At 49.5% G+C, this 14,879-nt stretch overlaps 3 protein-coding genes across 7 annotated transcripts; 1 reads left to right on the top strand and 2 right to left on the bottom strand.

Moving 5' to 3' along the window:
- The first annotated feature begins 29 nt into the window (after positions 1 to 29).
- Positions 30 to 3,441, top strand: LOC125727464 (SH3 domain-binding glutamic acid-rich-like protein 3). The gene is made up of 3 exons (XM_049004183.1): positions 30 to 186; positions 2,138 to 2,305; positions 2,528 to 3,441. Exons 1-3 carry the CDS (start codon positions 142 to 144, stop codon positions 2,591 to 2,593), a joined length of 279 nt encoding a protein of 92 aa, XP_048860140.1. The 5' UTR covers positions 30 to 141; the 3' UTR covers positions 2,594 to 3,441.
- A 651-nt stretch (positions 3,442 to 4,092) lies between these two features.
- On the bottom strand, positions 4,093 to 10,195 carry LOC125727485 (UBX domain-containing protein 11-like). Of its 5 annotated transcripts, none has more exons than XM_049004251.1 (14): positions 9,933 to 10,195; positions 9,803 to 9,837; positions 9,542 to 9,622; positions 9,197 to 9,297; positions 8,782 to 8,836; positions 8,599 to 8,678; positions 7,786 to 7,909; positions 7,264 to 7,493; positions 6,932 to 7,006; positions 6,394 to 6,550; positions 6,007 to 6,125; positions 5,788 to 5,852; positions 5,488 to 5,613; positions 4,093 to 5,061 (listed from the first exon to the last, which is right to left on the bottom strand). In XM_049004251.1, the coding sequence occupies exons 1-14, from the start codon at positions 10,040 to 10,042 to the stop codon at positions 4,857 to 4,859; spliced, it is 1,563 nt and encodes a 520-aa protein (XP_048860208.1). In that variant the 5' UTR covers positions 10,043 to 10,195; the 3' UTR covers positions 4,093 to 4,856. The 5 variants fall into 5 exon arrangements, with proteins under 5 accessions (XP_048860208.1, XP_048860207.1, XP_048860206.1 ...); XM_049004250.1 differs by having other exon boundaries at positions 6,932 to 7,009; positions 7,264 to 7,490; positions 9,933 to 10,189; XM_049004249.1 differs by having other exon boundaries at positions 6,932 to 7,009; positions 9,933 to 10,188.
- A 2,026-nt stretch (positions 10,196 to 12,221) lies between these two features.
- LOC125727465 (zona pellucida sperm-binding protein 3-like) lies at positions 12,222 to 14,718 on the bottom strand. The gene is made up of 8 exons (XM_049004184.1): positions 14,151 to 14,718; positions 13,546 to 13,664; positions 13,348 to 13,451; positions 13,111 to 13,288; positions 12,916 to 13,033; positions 12,750 to 12,841; positions 12,594 to 12,682; positions 12,222 to 12,514 (listed from the first exon to the last, which is right to left on the bottom strand). Exons 1-8 carry the CDS (start codon positions 14,703 to 14,705, stop codon positions 12,414 to 12,416), a joined length of 1,356 nt encoding a protein of 451 aa, XP_048860141.1. The 5' UTR covers positions 14,706 to 14,718; the 3' UTR covers positions 12,222 to 12,413.
- Between the last annotated feature and the right edge of the window lie 161 nt (positions 14,719 to 14,879).

Genomic DNA, 14,879 nt, shown 5'->3' with positions numbered 1-14,879 from the left:
GCGGATACTGTGCCTTTAAGGGAAACAGCGCGACGTTGCCATTGGTCCCTTAGAATCACGTGGTGAGTGGAGTTTGCGGCAGAGGCCGGACGGGTAGCGGAGGGCAGCGAGCGGCACTGGAACAAAGGTTCGGTGGCTACGATGGGCGTCAAGCTGTATTACACCACCGTCACTGCATCCCGGGAGGTAAGGGGCCGGGGCCCGGCGAAGCTAGGCCGACGCCTCCTGGAACCGAGTCTCGAGCAATTTCACTACTTGCTAAGTGCGTTTTGAACTGTGCAGAAATAACGGGCTCGGACACACCCAGCTTCCCGTCAGCTGGCTGCGCAGCCCGTGTGCGGGGCGTCGGCAGCGGGTGATGCAGCGGGGTGTCCCGGGGTGCGCGATGGCTAATTATTTGGCGTCTGTTTTGTGCACAATGTGTTTTTGCGCCATGAACGTGATTAAGGAAAAGTCCAGGATACGATGGGCAGCTGAGGGGCGGAAGCTTGGCGTCTCAGTGCGTCTCTGTCTGTCTCTATGTGTGTGTGTGTGTGTTTGTTTGTTTTTTTGAGGTGGGGGGGGGGGTCCACTTTTATTCACATTCTGATCCGGTTCTGGACCCACGCAACCACCTTTTAATATACTTTTCATTTGGGTGGGGTACGGCGCACGTCAGGTACTTTCACTTCCCCTTTGGGTTCCGCAATAGGAGCGATGCGAGTCCCCAGCGCCGCGCCTTGTCAGTCCCCCCCCCCATCATTAATTGCGTTTTGATGGACTGTTATGAAGCCGCGATTTCAACATAAGGCCGCTGCAAACAGGCTGAGTCTCGGTGTCGTCCGACTGACTCTGCTCTCACACCCAGGCCTTGTGCCTTTAAGTCCGGTCCGCACAGGCTTCATTTCACAAGTTCATACGGTCTGTCTCGGTATATCTCTTCCGTTCAAGTCCCCCCGTGACTGCTGGTAATCTGTACGTTTCTTTCTTCGCATTTGTCATCATGCCAGCAGTACGCGTCCGGACACGTATCATTAAACATCCGTCTGTTTATCTGAAATATAAAAGTTGATGGATGCAAAAATAATGTATGCAAAAAAGTCTGTATGCCATCTAAAATAACTACAGTGACAGTATATTTGGGGAAAAGATTCCCTGCAGCTGTTTTTATAGTGACTTCTTCGGAAAGTTTTTTTTTTATCCTTTTAATTTGGGAAATCACTATACTCACTGCAATTCCAGTGTGTCAGAATTGCACCAGGTTCTGAGTAAACGAGGCTGGTGAGGTCATTGATGTCCAGCTAGAAAACTGGATGCTGTTGCTCAGCTCGGTCTCACTGCTGGAAGCTGGGACTGGAGCAGCATGTTCACTTACGGGACAGGCGAGTCCCACTGTCCCGCTGGATGTGTACCAGTTGAACCTTAGGGTTCAGGCTGCGTTGATAGGTGGGTTAAAAACGGTAAACCGCGAGCTTCTCTGGAACAGGACGAAAAGCCAGGTCCTGTTGGAGAAGCCATGATGGGTGTAGTGCTCTGCAGTTTATCCCTGAAGCTTGCTGATGAAGGTGTAAATAATCTGATAAAGAGATCTCCGCCTTAGGCGAGAGTTCCGTTTGTGGTGGAAGGGCGGGCCTGAGGAGAAGACGGCGGGGGTCCTGTCTGGGGTCCTGTCTGTTTACTCACTCGGTAAATTGGGAGCTGAGTAGAGGATCGTCATCTCTGTGAAGCTCACGGTGACCAAAGGCAAGGTCACATGAAGGGAATCTGGCTACACGAGGACATGAGTGTTTAAGTTAAAGCACGTGGAGTGACGCCAATGCACCATGCATTGCTGCGACCTGCTGCGGCTGCATCTAGCTGCCTGTCGCTTGCTTGCATGCTCTGAGCAGTATATTGAATATTGAAAGGTTAACTGAAACTTCAATAAGTGCACTTCCACTTTATTTTTTATGTTGGCACATGTTTACCAGACAGGGATCAAGAAAGATTTCAAATGACGCCATATTTGTTTGGACAAAAATAATCCAGGTGGTTTGAATAGGCCCGGCTGGGGACATGTGCTGTTTCAAAGGGGAGTGGGGGGGACGAGGCCAGAAACCCACTCTGGTGGCAAGTACCGAAGACGGCCGTGATCATTTAGTGCCCCCCCCCTCCACAGGTGAAATCCCAGCAGGCAGAGGTGATGCGCATCCTGGAAAGCAAGAGCATCCCCTACGAGCTGGTCGACATCTCTGTGGGTAACGAGGTGCGGGAGGAGATGAGGAGCAAGGCGGGGAACCCTACTGCCGTGCCCCCCCAGATCTTCAATGGTGACCAGTACTGCGGGGTGAGGACCTGGGGGGGGCGTCCTCTGGCACTCAGGATGTTGCCAAGACTGATTTTACCTTTATTTAAGATGAATGTTATCCAGATACTTTGAATGCCATTTGTCATTGAAATTTTGATGGTTGCAGAGAACTACTTAAATCAGGAGAAAGGAAGAGTTCAAGGAGTCTGTGGTCTTCAGATGCCCTGTTACTAATGAGGTGCATGTGTGCTGTTCTCTCAGGACTACAAGATGTTTTCAGAGGCAGTGGAGGCAGACACAGTGGGGGACTTCCTGAAGATGGCATGAAGACGCCCTGTTTCTCCTTGCTAGGACAAATGCCAAAAAACACCAACCAAGCACACACACACACACACCATGTTCGCAGTTAAATCAAGGACGCGCCGATAAGTGGAATTGACCCCAAATCAGTAACCATTTCCCCACCCTTGTTATCGTCTGTGGTCCTTAACAAATGTTTAAATGTCTTAATTTTCTACTAATATGTCTTAAGCTGTAATTATTGGTTGACTTAAAAGCTAGATGTATGATAGATAGAAGAACATGGACCACAAGTTGACCTATTTTTGGTTTACAAAGAGGAAGTCAAAAGCCAAATTAACAGGAAAATAATACTGCTACCATTGTACTTTTCATTCCTTGGAGATTACAGTCCTCCGATTTTTCCAAAGCAGCATTGAAATTGCGGACCTTTTCAGCACTTAATGGTGGAGCTTAGGGTTGCTGTGCTTCTCCAGAAGGACAATCCGCTGCATTTTGAGGAGACATAGCATCCCATCCCCCAAGCTGTTTTGGCGAGCAAACAGTTCTACTGGACTTTTTGCCGCTATGCAGTGAATCCCATCAGGTGGGGGTGGCGTTAGTTTGCATTTATGGTCCTTATTCATAAATTCAGTGGGAGCCTGATCTACCCATATGAACCAGGCAGGAAGCAGCCTTTCTGCTGTATGACTTAGTGCCAATGACATCTGTGAAGGCAGCTCCTCCTCTTCTTGGCTGCAGCTGTTTGACCCTGAACAAAGTTTGGTTCCCTTCGCCCAAAACGTTCCACGCTGTATTGGAAAAATATTGTTAATGGGCTTTTCAGAGTCCTGCTTCGCAGTGGATTTTGTCTAATAAAAATATTTGAAATGTAACATGGGTAACAGAGCCAGAGTCTCCCTCTGTCCTGGTTATATGGATTCATTTACAGTTACGGTGTTTGATAAGCCTGTGTGCGCGTCACTCTTATGGATGGGTCTGCGTGCGCGTCACTCTTATGGATGGGTCTGCGTGCGCGTCACTCTTATGGATGGGTCTGCGTGTGCGTCACTCTTATGGATGGGCCTGCGTGCGCGTCACTCTTATGGATGGGCCTGCGTGCGCGTCACTCTTATGGATGGGCCTGCGTGCGCGTCACTCTTATGGATGGGCCTGCGTGCGCGTCACTCTTATGGATGGGCCTGCGTGCGCGTCACTCATGGATGGGCCTGCGTGCGCGTCACTCTTATGGATGGGCCTGCGTGCGCGTCACTCTTATGGATGGGCCTGCGTGCGCGTCACTCTTATGGATGGGCCTGCGTGCGCGTCACTCTTATGGATGGGCCTGCGTGCGCGTCACTCATGGATGGGCCTGCGTGCGCGTCACTCTTATGGATGGGCCTGCGTGCGCGTCACTCTTATGGATGGGCCTGCGTGCGCGTCACTCTTATGGATGGGTCTGCGTGCGCGTCACTCTTATGGATGGGCCTGCGTGCGCGTCACTCTTATGGATGGTCTGTCTACCAGCAGCTTGTCCATCATGGAGCTTCAGTGCAGCCTGGGCTTGATGTGAGTCACGTTCAGCACCTGGGATTGCCCGTGCTGGGTTTTGAGTCTTTGGATCAGCACTCCGGGTGATGCCTTCCCTGGTCATGCCGGCTGCTGGTAACATATGCCACAGCTGTCTCTCATATACACACCAGTGTCAGGGCGTTTTCCTAATCGCTCAGGTCCCACATCTGTCTCCCACGTTCCAGCAGCCACCCACAGGGGTTGTTTTTGGCCAGACTCACACTCAGTCTGACAGAGCAGATGTGAAGTGAATTGAGGTCACAGGACTCACTCTAACACTGGATGGGTCTGCACGCACTGCAAGGCTCTCCACAGCCTTTATTACCAATTATAATGCTCAGTGAGATGACCTTTAAAAAAGGGCCTGTCATGGTCACACTGCAGCAAAGCTTCCAGCTGTTGGCCACACCCCTTTGTACTCGGGTATGCAGCGGTATGAGCTCAGATACAGGTTAAAACAAGCACAAATGGCACAGGAGAGATGGTGCACAGCCTTTGCAGAAGGCAGTATGGGTGTGGGGTGAAGGAAAAGCCATGCTGTCCTTTTCCTGAATCACTCGCATCACCACGTCTACGTTCTGGCCCAGAACATCACATGCACCTCGTCGGATTTAAAGACCATTTATTATTCATCATTTGTAGTGGAATAAAACCCTGAACAAATGCAGGCTGACAGCAAAGTTTCCGGTACTCAAAAACAGAAATGCGTGGTGCGATTTAAAAAGTAAAAATTTCCTTTTTAAAGTGCGACGTCACCATTAACCCTAAACTTGCCGTGAGATTCCTTGATGGCGGAGGGTCTGGGCATCACTGGCTGCGGCTGGATCCTTAGCAGCAGGACGGCGTTGGGCGTTAGGCCACAGCTGAGGAGCGTTTGGTCGTTATCGTCATGGCGACGCAGCGGGAAGGCACTTATGATGTCATACGATGTGCAGCGTAGCCCTCTGTTAGGGGACAGCAAGAGGAGGATGGAGAGAGCGCAGCTGCACACTCAAAGGCTCACAGCATGCAGTGTCCCCCCTGTCACTGCCTTATGGTACTGACGTGCATGATAACCACCTCTTATGAAGAGTGACTAACTGGAGGGTTAGGCGTATGTATGTAATTCAAAATCTGAAAAATGTGTCAACATTAAGAACTATACTGCAAGGCTCACTGGATGTGTTTACAGTTTATTATGGGATCTGAGATTCTGTCAGCTGTTTACTACTGTGTATCTACTGCCACCTTGTGGTCAAATGAAATTACTAAATCCTCATCCTTTAATTTTTCTTTTTGCACATATGTCAGATGCAGAGAACAGTCTTGCCTCTTATTGGATATAACAGCCATGAAATGGGTCTTTGTTTGGGTCATGCCAGTCTGCTCACCTGTGCATGTCCAGGTAGCAACGCAGCTGGCCAATAGTGTCAGAACATAGCATCTTGAGGAGAAAGGTATGGTCTCCGTCCTCGGAGCGGACACGCAGGGACGTGACATCGCCGGGGGCGACTGACCTGTGGGGTTCGGCTAAGTTAATGGGATATTCGCAGGTATGAGTGCGAAAGTCCTCCTTTGGCACTGATAGTGCCTGTTGCCTTATTCCGGCCCATTCCAAATGAAGCCAGTTAATGCATGAATAATTATTCACACAAAGGTAAAGCAGCATTCAGGTGTGGGGGGGATCCTACCGGGTTTTTAAATCCTGCAGAGTGGGCGTATCTATGACGGTCACCTCAGGGCGGACCGACGAGGCCTGTGGGTCATGTGACAACGTTTGTGAGTATGGAGGACAGACCCTGCTCCTTCAGCTCCGTTGGATGTTTAGATGGGACTCCATCCATCAAGATCTTAGAGAACAGGTACATTGATGCTGAATTCACAGCAACGTTCTGAGACCTTCGTCTCACCTGCAGGCCGGACCGGACAGTGTCCCGGACGTCTATCACTTTGCCCGCCTTCACCACCTTCCTCGGCAGCCTCCTGAGAAACCGTTCTGTCTGCCCGCTGCCGTCAGCTGCTGTACCACCTAGAGACAGGAGCAGAGCCGCAGACCCTCGTCTCTGGCTGTTTCCTGCTTAGGTGTGTGGTTCATATGAGGTCACACTTCCAAGCTGCAGTTTCCCTGACAGGGCAGCTAGCGGGCAGTATAGTTAAAATATGGGAACCTTTACTGCCTAAACCTTGCTAAGGTAATATTCTGATTTGCTCATATGTACCATGCTAGTCTGCAGCTGTGGAGAGACACACATGTGCACTAATCCTCCGGAGAGGAGGAAGAACAGCGGACTGCGGACCTGTCATGTGACACGCTGTGTGCAGCTCGGCTCTCTCTGGGTCTTGACCAGTGCCGTCACCAGTGGCTGCTGTAGCCCCGCCCACAGAGTACCCCGTCCCCGGGAACCCCGTCTGCCTGGGCTTCCCTTTGAAGACCTCCTCACGCCTGTCAGTCACCTGCAGACATCACATATACACTTAGCGATCCGAGTTCTCTTCTTGCTCAGCGAATGGAAATGCTAAATAACGTGGAAACAGCATTAGCATGTTGGTACATGCTAATGTACAGACAGACTGGTATTGGGCAGGACCACCTACGCAACACCGGTGTTCCGATGTCTATATAGAGCACTACAAGTCTTACTGCAGGCGTTCCTACTGTTTCAAATCTTTGCTGGACTTTCATTTGAATGTCCTATCTGAAAACACAACTGACACAACTGACAAAGTTGTGGATGGACTTTAAAATCTGTTTAAAGGCATATTTTTCAAGGTTCACCATTGCATTGTGTGGCCACATTCCTTATAAGGAAAAAATGTACAGAGAGGCACACCAACCTGAAAGGTGACCCCATCTGGAAACTTCTCCTGCATTTCAGACGGGAAATACCCATCCATCAGGTCCATGACGATCTGCTGAAATTAAATACCGGGGGGTGGGAGGGGGGGGGTCAGGGAAAAGAACACCGTCTAACGTCAGTGACGTCATAGCAACGTGCAACCCCACAGCAATCATATGATTTATGTGACCCTTTAACATTTCATTTTAACTTTGGAAGTCTGACCCTTTTACAAACTGGATATTCTATAGCTCAACTAACAGGTCAGTCTTAGTCGTCATGGCTGATACATAGTGTCCAATTAGAGCAGCAGTCCAAGATCAGAAGTACCTGCGTGCTGGGCTCCTGGAAGGCGCGGAAGGGGCCTTCAAACACCAGAATACCATTTTTATAGAGAGTGATGGGGACCGAGGGTACAAGGGCTTTTCGTGTCAGACGCGCCCCCCCCGTAGTGACCTCCACACGACACTCCCCCTCCCCGGCCAGAATGTTCAGGTCCCGGATGCTCTGGAGGACCAGGTCAAAGTTCACACAGAAGTTCCTGGTCACAGTGGTGCCTGCTAGAGAAGATCGGTCAGGTTATGGACCTGGTAGCCAAACAGCAAGCCTTTATAACAAAGCACTGCTAACAGCACCTCACCCTTCTCTGATGACCGAGCCGGGAAGCCGCTCAGCAGGTGTTTTAAAGCACAGAAACGAAACTCGTGTTCACACAACCAGCAGAGATCCATCCAGGAATCCATGAAAATTCTACTACTGAGGAAAATGGTCCGCTTATCTAGGTCGGCTTATTAGAAAAGCCAAAGCTCAGCCAAAGAGCTTTGCCCGAGAACTGAAATAGCACAGTCCTACCAGAGCGCCAGATGGAGGCAGCACAGGGCCCCGCCTGGCAGTCTCCTCGGCCTTCCTCTCTGCTTTCCAGCTCTCTCTCCTGTCTGCTGCCCACCCAGATCATGCCATAGTCATTCAGGAAGCGCTGTGCGGAAGACCACACACTATTAGCACTTAGTGTATCTCGTGTGCAGGCGAGTGATACTGCAACGAGGCATTAAAAATAACTTGGGTTTTCATCATTAAAAAGATAACCTTCGTATAAACTGCTCTGTGGGTTTGGAGTCAGAAGGTGGCGGGGTCAAATCCCTGCTGGACCCTTGATGGAAGCCCTTAACCCCAAAAACTGCAGGTAAATACTGGATCCCACATTGTGACTCCAAGCTTTGCTGTCACCTCTCACTTGTACAAGCGTCAGTGTATTACATAAAAAAAACAGATGTAACTTTCGCACGTCTGTAACCTGATTCATCCAATCAGATGATTCGGTGTAACTAAAACATGAGACCCTCGTGGCCCAGTGAACTTTAAACACACATTTCAGAGGAGCCTCATGATGGGTTCTCCTCTATACCTCATGACCTCCTGGTTTTTAATGTAGCTTCTCTAAAGCCATGTTTCCCTACCCAGTCCAGACCCCCAGACAGTCCAGGTTTTTGCCAGGAACTGGGAGGGATTAAAAACGAGGACCGGCTAGGGGCCCCCAAGGACTGGGTTGGGAAATATGGCTCTAGAGAAGCTACATTAGAAGCTCACAGGTGCAGACCTCTGGGTGCTGGACCCAGGCCCCCCCGGTGTGAAACTTAAGCATAAGGGAACCTTCTCCCTTTTCACCTCCATCTCCCACACTTGCTCCTGAAGGCTCAGACACGTTCTCTCCAGGTCCTGCACTCGATTGGGCTCGCTGGCTTCTTCTGCGGCACCACAAACAGGACGAGCTACGTGAGCAGACTGCATTCTGTACCAACGGCTCCCCGAGGTGGGTGTGTGTGGGGGGGGATGGGTGGCAGGGGCTACCTTTTGGGCTTTGCAGGAGTTTCAGCTTCTCCTCCAGGACAGATATTTTTTTGTTCTGCAAAGAAAGAAAGAGAATGAAAGAGGCAGACAAATAATCCGAGTCTCGACATATTAGGGAATATACTGACAAATACTCCGAGTCTCGACATATTAGGGGATATACTGACAAATTCTCCGAGTCTCGACATATTAGGGGATATACTGACAAATTCTCTGAGTCTCGACATATTAGGGGATATACTGACAAATACTCCGAGTCTCGACATATTAGGGGATATACTGACAAATACTCCGAGTCTCGACATATTAGGGGATATACTGACAAATACTCCGAGTCTCGACATATTAGGGGATATACTGCGCATCCAGGCGTTTTGCTCAGAGACCAAAACATTATTTTTTATATCCCGGTCACCTTGTGCTGGATCTCCACGGCCTGGCTGCGAACTTTGTGCTCCAGTTGGCCCAGTTTCTGCATCATGGTGGACATCAGTGCCAAGTCACTGAGGCCGGAGCCTGGGGGCAGAGGCGGGCAGAGGCGGGCAGAGGCGGGCAGGCTCCCGCCGCATGATAAAGTAACGTGTTTGAACTCACCATCCCCCAAAATTCCTACCAGTCAGGCAGGTAGCATGTAGTAAAATGATTTTCAGCTCCCTTTGTTACAGAACCGGCCAGCTGACTTTCTGTCAGCCCATCCACACTGTAATTTCTGGTTCCACTGTTGTACAGTAGTCACCTCAAATGTAAAATCTAACATTACCATTGCTGGCGCTCACGTTCCGTGTAGTCTTTGACTGCGACGTGGACAACCCAGTGACCCCGGGGGCCGGCTGACGTACCCCTGGGGGGGGGAGACGCCACCCGCCGTCACAGCTCCGTGCTCAAATCACACACAGCACCATGTCACTGATGTTCAGAACAGCAATTACAACTAAATCAGAGTGTAAACCATGTAAACACCTAGGATTCTTGCATTGTTCCTGAAAAGTCATGTGAATGAACAGTAAGACTGTGTGCTTACGTGCGTGGTTGTCTCTCGGAGGCAGTTCTCTGTTCCTATTGCAGAAAAAACTCACTGGATCACAGCCCCGCCACAGCCATCAGATGATTATATATATTTTTCATTGTTCCAAACAAGCCACGTTTCTTACCAGTTGCCCTGGACGTCAGGGAGAGGAACTCTCCTGCTTTTAGCCAGCAGATGCAGCGGAGAGCTCATGGTCCTGACGCTCACATATGGGAAACGCAACAGCAAACACATTTAAACACGTGACTGTGGGTAAACAAAAGCATCACCCCAGCAACCCGAAGGTGCCGAAGGGGGCCGAGAGACGCCGGACCGCACGCCTTGTCTTCGCATTTACAGGGCATGCGCCCTGCGATACATCCGCGATCGGCACCACGTTGCTTTAAATCCGTGGTGACGGACATTGCTGTATACCTCCCGTTGCCATTGGTGGCCAACCGGGCCGTTTCTTATTAATTCGGCGAAAGCTGATTTTCCAATGGGAGGGCGATTCTTCAAAACTTTCAGCAGAATTACTGTTAAATGTTATGTCAGACGCAGCTCATCGCTCTGTTCTGCAGCAATACAGCGAGACACAGATATCTATTATCAGCGTGCTACGACAGGTGTGAAAGTGCAGAACGTCATCAGAACGTTGTGAAGGTCTTCTGGGCATCCTATTACCTGCATCCTATGTACCTTTCGTTACCCGTCGTGCAGCTTCGGAGCTTAACCGTTTTCTGTATTCGCTCTCATCCTAAACACGAACACTTATTTCATCACTGATAGAAATCATTTATGAGGTACTGTGATCGGTACTGGGGGCTGGAGTAAAAGCGAGAGAGAACAATGATTGCAGTTCAGAAAGACATTTACAATATTATTCTCATCAGATTAACATATATTACGTTTTCCAACACATTTTAACTTACTTCCATAATACTTTATATGCTTTATTGTTACATGAATCAGTTTTTTTTTATTATTTAAAAAGAGAATCTCTTTGGTTACAACTACAGATCTCATTCACAGTACAAACGATCTGATTGAAGTCTGAAGAATTTTGAATTAATTTTGTGTAATGCAAAGCACGTGTAGCAGATAGCGACTTGTGATCCTGCTCTGTCAATGACACAAAATATGTAAATAAGGTTTCAAAACACCTGCTTACATACTTTGCCCTGAACTTAACCAAAATTACTTCTAGATGACCCTCCCCCATATGTAAGAAACATAGAAAAAGTTGTGCCACCCCCAATTGTACATCTCCCAGCCCAGAGCCACTCAACTGTGTCCCAGTCTGATCCTATTGGTCTCATTTGATGGATGGATGGATGGATGGATGGATGGAGAGAGTCCCTAGAACAGGGGTGTTCAACAGCTGGACTGCAGGCTGCATCTGGGCCTTGCGATCAAATTCCCAGCTGATCAGCAAAATCCAGTAAGACAGCTCCCCATTCCATGCTCACATTTTAGTGCTGGCTGTGTATCTTGGCTTTCCATCACTGAAATTTGGACCTTGGAGAAGAGGGCCAGAGAGCAACTGGGAGTTAAGGGCCTTGTTCCAAAATGTCTGACAATGAAAACTTCAGACCATAGGATCAGAACCGGTGACCTTCCGATCTGAGGTAGTGTGTCGTGACAGATGGAACCAAAGACCGCCTCCAGTTTATGGTGCTTCCTTCCATGACGGGGGCTGCGGTGGGTGGTGCAGACCACACAAAGAGCTTATCTGCACGTGCAGCATCACAGCATTGATCAGCTTCACAGTGCCTCCTCTCTTTTCCTAACCACTTACTGATGAACTTCCCAATGCTAGGCTCAGCCAAGGAGTCAAGCTTACTGGGTCCACACTATGTACTGGGGTTTGAGTCATCTTACACAGCAAATGTATAATCACAGCTGGGCCCAGTATGGCCAACAGTCAAGTTACTCAGAGCTGAAGGACAGGTGTTCAGACAAAAAGAATACAACACATTTACATTTGATTTTTCCAATTCATACAAGATTTGCAAAGGGATTTTTATGTCAAATTAGGCACAGAAAATTTGTTTTATGGGTATTAAATAGCAGTCCCTGATAATTTCAACACTAATAAAATTGTTCAACTCAGCCATGTTGCATTTTCACCAGTGCATTGTCGCAGAGTCACTATCAAAGCAGCTGTTAGGGCTGTTATGAAAAACCAAAAATGCACCTGCCCAGCACAGATTGGGGGGAAAAATACATCACACTGACAACCATGGTTTAAGATGATTAAAACCCCTAAAGCAGGAGCCTGTTGATGTTCCTCAAAATCCATTTATCTTACCTGGATGAGAATATTTAACACTTTGAGGCTTTGACACACGCAGGATCGAAAGTGAGCATTCTGCAAATTAAACTCCTTTGTGAAACGGGCTTCCCTTGTGCAAGGTTGTACAGCACAAAGCAAAATTGTTTAATTTTTTTATTTTGAAGTTTAAATCCACTCATTTGAAGAAAAGTTTCCAGCACTTATACAGAGCAGTACTGTGACTCCCCCCCCCAGTCCAGCCAGAACCACATATTCAGATGTGACTCCTTGGAGAACAGGTTGTCCACCATAACCATTTCATTTCCTCATGGTCTCCGTTTACCATGTGGCTCACCACTTAAACATCCTCTGCTGTGGGAGGAGATCATTCTGCACAGGCTTCTCAAGGACAGAGACTGGGCCATGGGTCGATTGGCCTTCCCAGTACATTGCTGGAGTAGGGAAAACAGAAGCCTCATCATCATCATCATCATCATCATCGTTACCTCCACACTGGAGAATAAAGGCTACCTGAGTCAGCCAGACGTCTGGCCTTCCTGGGGCTGCAGTCAAAGTCACAGCAGGAGCACACACTGCTGTCCCCGTCAGCAGCCATCCACCTACAGGGACAGGCAGTGGGTGTCACTCACAGTCAGCGAGAGCGACCCTCAGACCTACCAAACACACCTGTTAGCTGGGGCAGAGAAGAAGCAGGCCTTGTACTGGGAGTCGCTGGGAACAGAAGCTGCAGATGCCTTCAAGAAGCAAGTAAGGTAAACCTGGAAGGATTCACACGTCAGCCGCCGTTCCAGAACAGAATGAGACGCGTACCGACAGGCCGGATTTTACTCACTGAGCTGTGAGGGGCCTGAGAGAACCTGAAAGCATCCAGCTGCATGTGCAGCTTATCGTCTTGGGTTCTGGGCATGAACCGAGAGCGCGAGGCCGTCATCTTGGCGTCAGTCAGACAGCTGAAGGAGAAGCAGCAGCATGTTACGGCTGGAGCTTCCAGAGGTCCGACTCGCCCCCGGGCGGCCGCCACACCCACCCGTGGTTCTGGATGAAGGTATATCTGGGAGCGGCGTTCACGTCTGGAGCTGAGGTTGCCACGCAGCTATCCACGAAGATGCGGAGAGGTATGTGGTTGGCTGATGAGACCGAGACTTCGATGTTCATGACATCTCCCAGCACGTAGACTTTGGAAGCCTTCTCCGACAGCCAGTCATCTAGAAAAGAATACAATAAAATACAAGGCCACAAGGCTTTCTACAAACGTCTCACCTACCATTCATGAACCTCAGGGAAAAGACAAAGAGCTCCTCTGCAGACACCGACGTGTAGAAGGGGATCCAGGTTGGCTTTAGGGTGCTGCTGCTCACCTTGTGTTTCCTACAATTAGCCACATTAGGATAATCATCTCCCAGATTTCGCATGCGACAGGCACTGATGCTCCCCAAATATATCAGACATGACATTTCCTCACCTCGAGTAGGTGCACTCGATGCTGACCGTCATACTGTCCGTCCTCACAATAGGAGCAGAGAGCAGTTCTCGTGGTTCGTACTTCAGGGTGAAGGTGTACACAAGGAACTCTTCGGTCATCTGTAGTTGGATGGGCATTTTACTACAGTTAGTACCCACACAACTAGTGGAACAACGAATTAAGCAATAACGTGACAAAATGTAACAAATTTATAGCCTACATTATAATTTCATATCACAGCATTAACCAACCATCATCATCATCATCATCATCATCATAATCATCATCATCATAATCATCATAAGCATCAGCACATCTTTGGGACACTTTCGGGTGACTTCTGGCATCTGTGACAGAATAACTGGTAAAAGCTCAAATAAAGAATGACAGAAGATAACCAGTGGGTCAGATCACCCATTAATTTTGGAATGAAGTTACTTCAGTTAAAGGGTTTTGAGAAACACTCATTTATCAAAAAATGATCTTAAGTGCGAGGTAACAAACTACTTTACGGAAAACACTTTGGCAAACACACCCCTGAAAATGTAAACGTAGCTAATGAAAATAGCTAGCTAAGCTAACCCCCGTAGCGCCAGGCTGCCTACCGTTAGGGTGCTGCCACAGCCATGGAGCTCCGACTCGAACAGCAGCAGCTGAGCAGAAGCATCCTGCCCCTTTGGAGCACAGCCTCCCAAGTGCACCTCAGCGGGCTGGATCAGCCGGCCGAAGCCCAGCAGGTCCCTCTGCACCGCCACCAGGACGGAGCTCTCTTGGCACTCTGCCAGGACAGGCTGTACTTCAGCTTCAGGTCTTTTCATATGTTCAGCAGCAGGGTTGCTTTGCAACCTCAGGACCTTCTGTTCAGATGTGGGCCTCTGGGGCTGTTCAGCCTGAGTCCACAGGGGCATGCTGGGCTGCAACTGTCTATGACATTCCGGATCCCAGGGCTGCGGTTCCACCACCTGATCTTGCAGCCCCTGGTACTGTTGCTGTGGGACCTCATGCCATAGTGGTACATAGGACTGTGGTATAGGTTCCTGGGAAAACCCAGGTTGCTGATCCATGAAAGGAAGCTGCTGTACCTGAACATGCTGCCACTGGGACACAGGCATTTTCTCAATTCCTGGTGTGACCAGAGGTGCCTCTTCTGCTCCGGGCATGACTACAAATGGCCTCTCCGCAGGCCCCGCCGTCTCCGCAGGCCCCGCCGTCACCGCAGGCCCCGCCGTCACCGCAGGCCCCGCCGTCACCGCAGGCCCCTCCGCAGGCGTCTCCGCAGGCCTCTCCGCAGGCGTCTCCGCAGGCCCCGCCGTCACCGCAGGCGTCTCCGCAGG

Source organism: Brienomyrus brachyistius, unplaced genomic scaffold (assembly GCF_023856365.1).
Source record: "Brienomyrus brachyistius isolate T26 unplaced genomic scaffold, BBRACH_0.4 scaffold98, whole genome shotgun sequence".
NCBI lineage: Eukaryota > Metazoa > Chordata > Actinopteri > Osteoglossiformes > Mormyridae > Brienomyrus > Brienomyrus brachyistius.
The sequence above is the reverse complement of the archived record's forward strand: the minus strand, read 5'-3'. Positions and strand labels throughout refer to the sequence as shown.